This window comes from Siniperca chuatsi, linkage group LG13 (assembly GCF_020085105.1).
Source record: "Siniperca chuatsi isolate FFG_IHB_CAS linkage group LG13, ASM2008510v1, whole genome shotgun sequence".
In the NCBI taxonomy this organism is placed as follows: domain Eukaryota; kingdom Metazoa; phylum Chordata; class Actinopteri; order Centrarchiformes; family Sinipercidae; genus Siniperca; species Siniperca chuatsi.
Window position 1 is genome coordinate 10,894,931 of NC_058054.1, and position 13,017 is coordinate 10,907,947.

Here is a 13,017-nt window from a genome sequence, read left to right on the forward strand (position 1 = left end):
TTTTCCTATAGAGCAGGTCTAGACCATACTCTTTATAACAAGAAGGACTTTCAGTTGGCCTCAAGGAAGTTCTGGCAAGTTCTGAGACAACTCAGGGGGGGTCCTGTGGGGGGTACTGCGGAAGTATGAGGTACCTGGGCAGTTGCTGTGAGCTATCTGGTCCTTTTGTAAGCAAAGTGAGAGCTGTGTCCATATTCTTGGCCCAAAGTCAAACATGTTTTTGGTGGGTGTTGGCCTCCACCAGGGTTGTCCCTTGTCACCAGTTCTGTTTATGATATTCATGGACAGAATCTCAAGGTGCAGCCAGGGGGAGGAGAGTATCTGGGGACCTCAGCATCTCTGCTCTTTGCAGATGATGTGGTTCTGTTGGCTTCATCAGACTGTGACCTTCAGCACGCACTGAGGTGGTTTGCAGCTGAGTGTGAAGCATTGGGATGAGAGTCAGCACCTCCAAGTCTGAGGCCATGGTTCTCTGCCAGAAAATAGTGGATTGCTCCCTCTGGGTTGGGAGTCAGTTACTGCCCTAGGCGAAGGAGTTCAAGTTTCTCAGGGTCTTGTTCATGGAGTGGTGTCAGCAGTAATGCAGGCATTTTACCGGGCTGTTGTGGGAGCTGAGCCAGAAGGTAAAGCTTTTAATTTACCATCTACGTTCCAACCCTTACCTATGGTCATGAGCTTTGGGTAGTGATCAAAAGAATGATATTGCAGATACAAGCATCCCAAATAGAGCCACTGCTCCTTTGCGTTGAAAGGAGCCAGTTGAGGTTGGTTCAGGCATCTGATCAGGATGCCTCCTAGGCAACTCCCCTCGGAGGTTTTCCTGGCATGTACAACTGATAGGAGACCCCAGGGTAGACCCAGAAAATGCTGGGGGGATTATATATCTCATCTGGCCTGGGAAAGTCGCAGGATCCCCAGGAGGAGCAGGAAAACATTGCTGGGGAGAGGGATGTCTGGACTACCCTGCCCCAGTTAAGCGGAAGAAAATGGATGGATGGGCGGAAGGATATATTTTAGGCCAATTGTTTATCATCACACTGTTGGAACTAGTGTGAGAAGAATTCCAGCTCAGCATCAAAGCCTACCGCAGAAGCTAATGCCAATATGGCAATTATTTTTATTTGAAAACATGCACTTTTCTTAACAACTCCAGAAAAAATAGTGGTGCATGCACTCAATGAAAGAAATCTGGTGCTCTTGAAGAAAAAGGGTTGAAATCTTCAAATAAAAAAGCAAACTTCACGCATTGCAGCAGGAGCAATTTGTAACATAAAGGTGCTCTGTGGAGTTTTCTTGTAAACAATAAAACAGTCTAAGTTTCAAGTATCACTCACTAAAGGTTGAGGTTAAAGTCTCACAAACATGTTGAATGCATTTCCTTTCTCATAAAATATTTGCAGAGCTGATTTTAAATCCTGCATTGTTTACATTTATGTGTAGGCCTACTAGCTTGCAGTCTTCTTCTTCACTGCCTTTGTTGGTGCATTGCTACATTTTTTTGCATATCAAGTGATGATCAGCTGAATAGCATGAAACTGGTAGGAGGAATGTGCATCTTATCACCAGCGTGTCCGTGCGTGTACTTAACAGAAACAAAAACGGTGACCCCCTCACAAAAACAACATTATTAAGGATTAAGAGTTTGGAATGGGTAAAACCATCTATTTCCGAGCATTTATTTATGCACAATCCTCCAAAGAGAACCCTTTTGGACTTTTAAACTTGCTGCAACAATATATCCAGGTCTGAATGAGGAAATAGTTTTCAGACCTTTTTAAAAATGTATTTGACAATCCTTGTTAACTTTTTGCCCATTGTCTTATTTTTTTTTTTTGTTAATTATTTTTGTTTTGTGTTCTGTTGCTCTTCTTTTCTTTTCTTGTTTCCTTCATCGTCATGCACCTGTGGTTTAAATTTTCCAATCAGGATACACTCCCTATTGAATGGATAAATAAAAAGGTCAGAAAACGAAACAAAAAGGTCGAAACTGCTTGGTTTCTTAGTTGTCCCATGTAACTCAATGTTTTTTTTATTTATTTTAAGTTCCACATTGCTCTTACTCTTGTGAGATCCGGAAGCCCTTTTCTCTATCAGAAGTAGTCAAAATTACATGTTCATAGCACAACTTTACTGAACAAATTTGAACAAATTACCGAAAAGAAATGTAAATTACTAATTTTATTTAGTTTGGCAGAGGAAGAGGAAGGAATTTTATCTTTTCATTTTAATTTTTGTTTTTTGCTATCTTCTACCAAACAAAGCCGCCCCCCCTCGCTGCCTTTTCTAATGTGCATAGCTGATTGATTAATCCCCTACAAGTGAGACACTCAGTGGGAGACAGACATGTGGGAGGAGATTGGAGAGGGAATGGGGGTTAGGATGAGGTCTTGCCTGGTTCCCCACAGCGTCCTCTTTGAGATGAGGTGGGTAGGTGGATTTAGCACTCAACCACTTGATGCTTCCCTCGCACATCCGAATGAAGACAAGTCACCATGGCAATCCAACTGTCTGAATGATGCGTGATGGCAGAAGAGAGACAGACAGAGAGAGGGAGATATGTCCTGTGGAGAGCCTCATTGAGTGGCAGCGCAATGGAGCATACACACCTTCAAGACACTGTGTTATATCAATAAAGCTACTGAAGAAACAAACTTACTCTTCTCATCAAATCCCTGTAAAATCTATTTGTAACTGTGCAGAGCATAAAAACAGGTTAATGCTATCTGTGTACAGTTTAATACTTTGGTTTGCATCATTTCATACTGAGAGCTGACAAGTCAGGGGAAAAGCAGGCAACCAACCGATCATCATGTATAATAATTCAATATTTGGCAAAACAGTAGGAAGGCTGACCTAGAGCAGGACTATTCAGCTCTTTGCCATGGAGGTCCAAGTACATGCAGGTATTTATTAGTTTCTTGGCACATATTTATCATTTAATTTGTCTGTATCTGAAGCTCTCTAGGCTAGACATTTTATTTGGGGACATTTTCACAAGAAATTATAGCTGAAACTTACAGTGATCTCTTAAATGGATGCAAAGAAGGCAATAAATATTTGTAAGCAACTGAACATCTCATTATAGAATGTAATATCTGAATACTTTATGCTGAATTTATGCAATTTGATTTTCACGTTGTACAATTGCAAAAACGTTTTCTTTATCATCTGAACATCTGTTTCTTGGATCGACAGAACGTAACCTGATTGGTCAGATCAATTTCATTCAGGCTTGATTGTTTATCTTTGGTGGCCTGCATGTTCAAGTTTGAATATTTCGCCTTGAATTTTGTTCAGAATTTCACAGATCCAATTTGAGCAACTTGATGTTGTGATTTTGCTTGAATTTTAAGATGATTCAATTGAATCTGAGGAACATCAATATAATTTTTTAATTTTGGACACTTGAATTTGTTATCTGAATTTGTCAGCACTAAAAATAGAAATCAAGCTTTTGAAATTTCACAAATTAATTTATTATGTCCTGGAAATTTCAAAGAGAAGTACCCAAGCCACATAAATTCAGATACATGTTTTTTCAGTGTTGATTTAATTTCACATATTCATTTGCTCAGCCTTTCCTTGCTTCCATATTATCTTGGCGAGAAAAGCAAGATTTTAAAAAATGCTATTTAAAGACAAAGCAAGATTGAGCTAAAACCATGTTGACCTTTCAGTTGAGTTTTGAAGCTTTCAAGCCAGGAAATTAGCTTCACAGACCTTTAAAAATGTATGGCAGAACCTAAACTAAAGGCTTATCTTGACGATCTTTATCTTGGCTTTTACTGCAAAGGTTACAGTGTGAACCGAACAAAAAACATCCATTTAATTTGTCCACATACAATATACAAATAACTCAAATTCAAACAATATTCCTCTACCCAGCCACTATCCTACGTCAGCTCTGTTGAAGGTTTTCATTTGAATATGAGAAATAACCAGCTGTAGTATTTGGTTGGAATGAAAACCTGCATGCACACGACACACAGATTTGTCCTGTTCTCAGGGTGGAGAGATCATTCAATAGCCAGAAGGTTGCTGGTTTGACCCTTGACACTGAGAGACATTTCAATTATGGTACCCACCATCAATCTCACTGGAGTAAATGTCTGAAACCCTACATCAAATATTTTATGCTATGACCACAATGAAGACACTGTGGAGATATACTGTATATATTAAAAAAAATCAAAATCCAGAAACATAATCAATTTCAATTTTTTTCTGTGTTTCTCTCTTGCTATTCTGCTTGCACACTGTTGTAATTATCACAGCAGCATAAGACTGTCTGCTTCGCTGCCTTGTCTAAAGTTCATAGAGAATTTGAAAGCCAAAACACCTGAAGCCACTGGAAGATGCAGCTGAGTGTTTTCCATGGTAACAAGGCTCAGACCATTGTCTTACCTGCTATTATGTTACAAAAATAGCCAACAGATTGCTGATTGTAATAGCAAATATTTTTTTAATCTCTCTCAATGGGAGTATTTCCATGGACGTCCTTGAGGCAAGACCAGTAACAGTGTTAAAATGTTCCAGGAACGGCAGGAAACATGCGTCACTACCCTTCATCCAATCAGGCGTTTTCATGGATTTTTTTCCTCTCTACATTTTATACATTTTGATAGGGCTGATGTCTTCAAGGCAGTTATTGTGGCATTTCCTATTTTCTGTTTTGTTCTCTGAGAATATCCACATCATGGCAGGATTTAATACTTTTTATGCCTCATTGATTTATGGCCAACCCATCAAAAGGCTCCAGCTGGGTGATCAATCACCCCTGCACTCAAAACACTAGCCTGCTAATAGCTGCCACTGGAAATTGTCTAGCCTGGATCCAGGGGTGGGTTTAGAAACCAAATGAGGGGCCAGATTGGGGCACAGTTTTAAAGAAGAGGGGTACATTTGTAAAATAAATAAAAATGTGTTAAGACTCACATTTAAAGCCCTGGTTCTTGACAATAATGAGCTGCATATTATCAGTTGTTACATTGTTTATTTAGTGTAATAAATGAATGCCAAATAAACAACTTTAAATATTTTAATATGAAGTAATATCAACAAATAGCTATTATTTGTAACTCTAAATAGCCTACAGCCATGGACAGATTATGAGACAATGGGCCCCTGGACACTGGACATTTTGCTTCTCGATGTGGTTGTTTTGCGTACCTATGTGATTGTTTTGTGTGTCTTTGCTCTGTTTGTGGTGATTAACCTCTCTATGTGGTTGTTTAGCGTCCTTATGTGCTTGTTTTCCGTCCCTATGTGGTTGTTTTGCGTCTCTTTGTAGTCGTTTTGTGTCTATTTGTAGTAATTTGAATGACTTTCCAGCAAGAAATGTTAACAGTCCCTTCATACAGAGACTCTGGTCCAGGGGCCCCTGAGCCTGTACCCAGTAGGCCTTTTCAGTAATCCACCCCTCCAGCCCCGCCCCTGCCTGGATCACAACAATCCTGTTGAGATTGACCCCAGCACCCAACTCTTAGTATTCAGATTGAGAAGGTTGTTTATTTGCAGATAAAATGTTGTAATGGACTTCAGTTAAGGCTTTGGTTTGAGCCCACTGATGCCCTGAGGCGATTGTTTGGTCGCTGTCCGTGGTGCTGAAAGTCAACAGGATTGCGAGCAGCCACAGAGGCCACAACAATTCACTTCCATGGGAATATAGTTGGTTTTTGAACTAAAATGCCACAGTACAGCTTGTCTAACCAGCACTTTTGGACTTCTGTGGAACACATACGGGAATTCAGATGTTAAACTTTTGACTAAATGTGACTCACACTCATCAGGGGGCCGACTCGGTGCCTCACAAATTGCACCCAGCAGGGAACAGGACCTTGTGCCTTCAGGAGCGTCTGAGAGGCGCATGCGCAAATGTCAGAGAGTTTTATGAATTGTTTCTTTTCTGGAACAGAAAGTCCCACGCATGCGACAAGGAGACATCTAGTTCAGCATCACAGTGCTGAGACTTTTCAAAAAAATCTATCTCCTCCTTCAGCTGCATTTGGAGACTAAACTGTTGTCTCACTTTGTTGCCTCTGTGTCTGACGAGGTCCGATTTCCGAAGGAACTGATACCCTCCTCTTCCTCCTCGTCGTGGTGCAGCAGCAGCCAACGCGGTGAGTGCGTCCTGCAGCAGCAACAACAGCAGCAGCAGCAACGACACCTGTCGTTTTCAGGACGAGTTGATAACCGTTTAGGAGTAAAACAAGGTATTCTCCGAAACTATTCACAGCCAGACACCGCGGACATCCGTGAATACCAATGGCTTCATCTGTAGATATTTGCGCCTCTGAAAATTACGCATCGGTAAGTTCCTTTGACTTGTTTTCCACGCCGAGTGCTGCGCGCTTTTTACTCACGTCTGGCTTTCGCTGCGGCTGATCAATTAAGAAGGCTTTCACTGAACCCTAAGCTATATATTTAAAAAAACAAAAAAAACAAAACAACATTTCTTCTTAAATGACAGTAAGCGAGCTGGGAATGAATTTCGACTGAGTGTTCAGTAAATAAGCGGTTGGTGGCCGCTTTTCTTGCTGATGTTTTCCATGTGCAAAGCGAAGGTCAACCACATGCATTGATGAATTAAACGTTTACGAATGCAGGAATAAAAGGGAAAAGGCTGGGCAAATTAGCCTATTGATTCTGCAGCACCAAAGGAAAAATCATTTGTCACTGATTGATTGTAATTAAGACTGTTTTGCGTTATTATTCTCCCTCCGATATGCACCCAAACCGTTTGACATTTTGCAAGCTGTAAAGAATAAAGACTCTTTAGCAGTGGAGATAAACTGTAATGCAGCCTATATGGCCTGTATGATTATGACACAAACTGAACATATTGACAAAGCTGCCAAGAATGTTGAACGGCTGCGTTATTGCATACTGACATGCACTCCCCCTTTTACAGGCGCGAACAGACTTGCATTTGGGTTAAATGAAAGCGTTCTCCTGTCTTAGTCGGATCGTTTCAAACTGAAAATTAATTATTAATGCACCACGATGTTCAGAGGAATTCAACGCACATGAGGAGGAAGCTGATATGTTGAGACAGGTCTTTAAAATTCCCTTTACAATGGAGATTAAGGAGGGTGCATTGCTGTTTCTCTTGTTCTTCTCTGTATCTGTATCTGCAGACACACACATCGTATGCATGTGCACACACACACTTAACGTCTTGCGGTTGATTGACAACCCAGTGATCCCTGTGCTAATTTTAGTCCAACGTGGTTACCACTCTTCCCATGGTTTAGAGTAATTCGGTATTTTGGATGTTCCTTTCCATTGCCAGTTCCAGGTCACGTTCAGTGCCATATATCCTATTCTGTATTGTGTCTTGACTTCAAGTACTGGGATCCTTTTATAAAATAAAGAGTGCAAGCAGTGCATTCTGTAAACCCACACATTTGGTGGTTCACTTCCTCCATAATCATAGGTACTGGACTGAACTGGACTATAAAGCTTCACACATTTCTAAGTGACTCACGTATCCAGTGCTGAGCAAAGCAGAGACTTACTTGCTTTCTTGTCCTCAGAATAGTTTGATATTTAGCCCTTCTGTTGTTTCCTGCACCAGTGCTTCCTCAGTAACAAAGCCATATGGATTTGTTCCAATACCAAGCACTGTGGTTTTTTTTAACTTCATTTGGAGCCTCCAGCAACATGGCTGCCTTGACAGTTTGGGCTAAAAAGATGGAGAGAAATAGAGCTACATGTTTGCCAAGTTGTCATTGTGTTTGTCTTTCTTATGTCTGATTGTGTGCTTTGACACATGTTATGCCTCCTCTAGATCACCGGGTTTTTTCTCCGAGCATGGTTTGTCCTATTACTTGATAAAGCATCCGAGAGATGCTTTAGAGGTAATTGGATTCGGTACTAGAGGGAAGGGACGCAGAGCGGAATTTGTCTGTGTGTGTGCATGAATTAGGGAGAAGAAGTGTGTGTGTGCTCTGCTGTTTCTCTGATTGTATGTATGTGTGTGTTATGTGTCTCTGCTGGTGCTGGCCAGTGTGCTTTGTGTTTGCAGTGAATCATTGTGTTTTCAGCAAGCTGTTTGGATGAGTAAGCCTTTATTGTCTTAAAGGAAATTTATGTGATGCTTCCAAATTTCTTGCCTTTGGTAATGAACTTGTCCTTCATAAATCCACGCTGTTGTTTCAAGTTTCTGCTTTAATTTAAAAATTAGGTGATGCCATATATTTTGTGGTCTTATATAACCTCAGAGAAAAACAACAAATGTTGCCTCTGTGATTTGATCAGGGGTTTATGAGTGTAGAAAGATATGAAGTGATACATACCGCCTGAAGACGTGTGTGTTTGTTTATGTGACTTTAGCAATGACATACAGTATATATCATTTTTTTGTTTGTTTTTTACCAAAAAAACGTAATTGTAATAAAACCTTTTTTTTTATAAAAATCCAAATTTTAATTGCACACAATACAGTAAAATGATGAATGTTGATTAATAGATTGATTGTCCAAGGTAATGTCATCAAATTGTAATATTTTGTCCGACTAACACCCCAAAATCTAAAGACCCTCATTGTACTATCACATAAGACAATGAAAAGCAAATCATTACAATTACTTTTGTGATTATTCAAGTATCAAAATAGTTGCTGGTTACTGTTCTGTTATTTGACTAATCAGTGAATAGACTTATTGTTTAGTCTTATTGTGGTGCTCATTATGTACACATATTGTAATGCAAGGCAAGTTTATATGTACAGCAAATAAAAACAAGTGCTGTATATAAGACATTAAAAGGCATCTAGACAAGATATAAAATAAATAAAAGGCAATATAAAAATACATATAAACAGGATTTTAAAAGAGTAAAATAGAGTAGAAGATAAGATAAAAGATGAGAAATATTTTTAATGCATTGAATTTAATATATGGCAGAAAGTTGCATAAAGAAATTCAATATCATGTGCTTGTATAAAGATGCTCATTCTAGATGAAAATAAACAAGCTATTTAAAAACGTAGACACCTACTCTTGCATAGTGTGGTTGTGTAATCAATCTGGAAAATGCCTTTTTGGGAAAAGGTTATTCTTTATAATATGAATCCACTCTATAAATGAATGCTTCAGGTAGCATTTCAGTGCCATTTTACATTTCAGCTTTTGTATGATAGTACACCAAATTAACCATCATTTATATTTAAGTATGTTGAGCTTTCAGCTTGCAGTAGTGTAGCAGCACTCTTCTCTGTTTTCCAAATCACCACTACTGAGTTAAAGTCTGTCTAAAAGCAATGAGTTTGAGACTCCATTTCAAATGTTTACAATAACAAAATATAAAGTCACAGGTTAATAAATCAACAAATTGTCTTATTCCACAGACTAACTGACTGAGAGCTATAGAGCTGCGAAGTAGGAGGAGCTATTTTGGGCAACCTTGGTTCCGGAAGTAAAAGTCTCATTCATTTTTCTCATAGACAATGTTACGTGATTCACAACTGGAGCACTTCTACAGCTTGGATCGGCATTAAACTCTGCTGATTGAATCATCAGTACAAAAGATGAACTGTGTCAGAAAATATCTCTTTTTTTGAGAAAAGTCGAAGATACAAGCTTATATACATAAAAATTTCTAGCTAGAAGTTATAGCTACAATTCACTCACAACCATGGTGCATTTCAACAAAGAAACATCCAGTCACAGAGCTTAAAATGCTGTGACATGTGTCGTTAACGGTGGATGGAAGCTAAAGATTACGGAGTTGAGAAAACTGATTTTACAATCTTTTGTTTAAATGAATTCAGTTTTGTTGTCAACTGTAACAATGAAGCATTTTGAATTCGCTACTGCTCTGATTCACATCTCTGATTGGCCTCTTCTCCATGGCAACAGCCACATGATTTCTCAGAAACAAAGTTGAAAAACCTGTAGGATCGTTGCGTTAACAGGCAGAGTCTCAGTGTTTCTATGTTAAGTAACACTGAGGATATTGTATAAAGAAAAATTTTAAATGGAAATACAGAATTGTCGTAAGGCGAGGGGTGCTATATGGAGGTATGTGGACCCAAAAGCAGATGACAAGGAAGCAGTCTCAGGGTGAAGTAGCCGGATGACTACCGAGTTTATTGTGGGGTGGAATGCAGGCATGTACAGGTAGAGGTGAAAGCAGGGGAGTGAGTCCAAGGTGGAAAACACAGTTCACAAAGGAGCAGCCAAAATCCAAAACCACAAATCCAAAATCCAAACAAGGTCCACAAGAGAACAAAGAATCCAATACAAACTTACAGTCAAGGCTTGGCAGGAACAACACCATGTATACAACGATGATCCGACACAGAACAAAGAAAAGACCATTACTAAATACCCTAGGGGAGGTGAGATAACAAGACACAGGTGCCAACAATCAAGGGAGGACCAACAATCAAAACTGGAGGGAAAATACAGACAGGAAGTAAAAACACAAGACACACAAGGGAAGAAGAATACTACCAAAATAAAACAGGAAGTGATAACACCAAAACTACCACAAGAATGGGTAAAAACACCTCCTGAGCCAGCAGCTCCTCCCACTTCACAACTAGCATCTCAAAAACCTGAAACATTTTAACTGCTACAGTTAGCAACAACAATTATTCAATACTCAATTTTCCAAAACACATAATAATATCAATTAATAGTAAAGAATTTCAAAATGTTATACATCATAATATTATACTATATCATAACAACATAGTGATGACCAAACTCTGACGATGTGTTGTTTGACCTTTTCCTCTGTGTGTTGTATTTCAGAGCCCTTGATGCTGAAGTGTGGTGACGCTGAGGGGAGCAATTTCAGTGCATCCCTGTGAACATACACACTCAAACACACACACACAGCTTGTTGAGCCTTTTGGAGTCAAGCTCTTCACAGGAGACAATGAGAGGCTACCTGCTGACTGCAATCTTTCTGCTGCCCTTGGTGAGTAGATTGTGTGTATGCATCCATGTGCTGCTGTGCACATGTGTAGGTGTGTGTGTGTGTGTGTGTGTGTGTGCGTGGGAGCATACAGGAATGTGTAACCATATCCATATATGAGGGATTGAGTATGTTCACGTCTCCAGTCCCCTCTTTCTCAGCTTCAGATTTTCATACGTCCACTCTTGCGGGTGTGTTTGTGACAGGCGCTGGAAGCGTGGAAATCACCATATGCCGCATCAGCACATCAGCATACGCTACAGGTCCTGGATCAGCTCTATGCTAAGACGACTGGCCGTCTGTTAGAACAATAACAGATGGCCTGGCTGACCGGAGAGCTGCCTATCCATCTGCTGTGACTCACTTTTATTAGCGGTCTCATTGAAATAAAAAGCAGAATGGAAGAGTTGTGCAAGATGTGTGGGAGGAATTATATTCAGCACACTGATGCAGCACAGCAGCAGTTTCCTTGGTGAAGCTACACAGATACAGAAATTGTTTTTGGTTTATGTGGGGAAAAAAGTAATATTATGTGACATCCTGGATACCATCCTTTATCTATGACTTGAAAGATGATGACGTCTTTTTCCTTTTATAATTGCCAGTAAAAATAGTAATAGCACCAGTTTGATTATGGTTACTAGTGGGACTAAAATTAAATCACAATGTGACCTTGCAGTCACAAACATCTTTTCTAACCTGTAAGTTTACACTGCCTCCTCACCTATATGAAGTGTTCCTCCAGCATCTTTGCGCAAGTTGACCTTCAGCGGCTGATGTGGCAGCTACGTCTGTTGTGATGCACTTATTGTGTGTCAAATGGGTCTGTACAGTGGACCAGTGGTCTGCAACGTCAAATTGGAGTTTTATTATCTGTGCTGCATGGTGCCGTGGGAGCTACTGAGTTATCTGGCCCTCGAAAATAGCCTTAGGGAGGGAAACGTGGTTCTGCAGTTCCAAAATGGACGGCTTATCTGGACAGACATCTGTCCAAGGGTGAGGAGAGGAGAGGAGAGGAGAGGAGAGATTGAGAAAGAAGAACAAGGCACACTTTCATTGATCTGTCGTCAGGCCTATACAATGTTGTCATGGTGCCTGTTTTAGGTTAGAGCTTTTTAAACCCTCAGCAGTCCTCAATTAACCCCGGACTGGGTTGTACCAGCTCTTGGTAAATTCATTACTAAGTTTGTGTGTAAAATCCTTCCTAATTTCTTAATTTCTACTAGCTAGTTTCAAACTTGATTTACTGAAGGTTGCGCCACTGAAACTATAGGGATAGTATGATGTTTTGGGAAAAATGCTTATTCTCTTTCTGGCAGAGAGTTAGATTAAAAGATTGATACCACTCTCATATCTGTCTGTTAAAAATTAAGCTACACCCAGGAGACCGTTAGCCTAGCTTAGCACAGACTGGAAACATGATGAAACAGCTTGCCTGGCTCCATCCAAAGGTAACAAAATCTGCCTACCCTACCAGCACCTCTAAAGCTCACTAATTAAAATGTTATATCGCTGTACAAAAAAAATTCAAAAAAGATAACTGGCTGTTTAATGGGGGTATTTATGGATTATTCCTTGGTTGAGAGCAGTAACTTCCTGGAGTCTCTGCCGGTTGCCTAGCAGTTGGTCTGGGGCTCGCCAAGAAAACATAAAACAGCAAACAGTTTTTACACTTAACGTGAACTAACTAGTGAACTAATGAGATATTACATGTAAATTAGTGAGTTTTAGAGGTGCTGGTAGATTTTGTTACCTTCGGAACAGAGCCAGGCTAGCTGTTTCCCCCTGTTTTGAGTCTGAAGCTAACCGGCAAGCATGAGAGAGGTAATGATGGCCTAAGTAATGTGTAAATTGGTTGCTAGGAAACATCTGTCGTGCCTTTCAGTAAAAAGCAACCAACTATGTAAACAGGAAGTATCTCATCACAGGCTGTAACATAACCAAAACGAATTTTAAGGGGCTAATAACGTTAATTATTACACTTTAAGCCTTTTCCTCCAGTCATGAAGGCGATGGAGAGAGATCTGTCTTTGCACATTGGCTGGTTAAGCCCTTTAAGCAGTTCTCACAATATACACTTATCTCGTGACC

General features: G+C 39.9%; 1 protein-coding gene across 7 annotated transcripts in view; it reads left to right on the plus strand.

Moving 5' to 3' along the window:
* The first annotated feature begins 5,522 nt into the window (after window positions 1-5,522).
* Window positions 5,523-13,017, plus strand: part of adcyap1r1a (adenylate cyclase activating polypeptide 1a (pituitary) receptor type I) — a 33,412-nt gene continuing 25,917 nt past the window's right edge. For 2 of the 7 annotated variants that reach the window (XM_044218847.1, XM_044218852.1), the window contains exons 1-2: window positions 5,527-6,309; window positions 10,761-10,929. In XM_044218847.1, the coding sequence (XP_044074782.1) occupies window positions 10,888-10,929 (42 nt within the window). In that variant the 5' untranslated portion in view covers window positions 5,527-6,309; window positions 10,761-10,887. Of the gene's footprint in view, window positions 6,310-10,760; window positions 10,930-13,017 lie in introns of all 7 variants that reach the window. The other 5 variants (XM_044218849.1, XM_044218848.1, XM_044218851.1 and 2 more) reach the window with 5 other exon arrangements.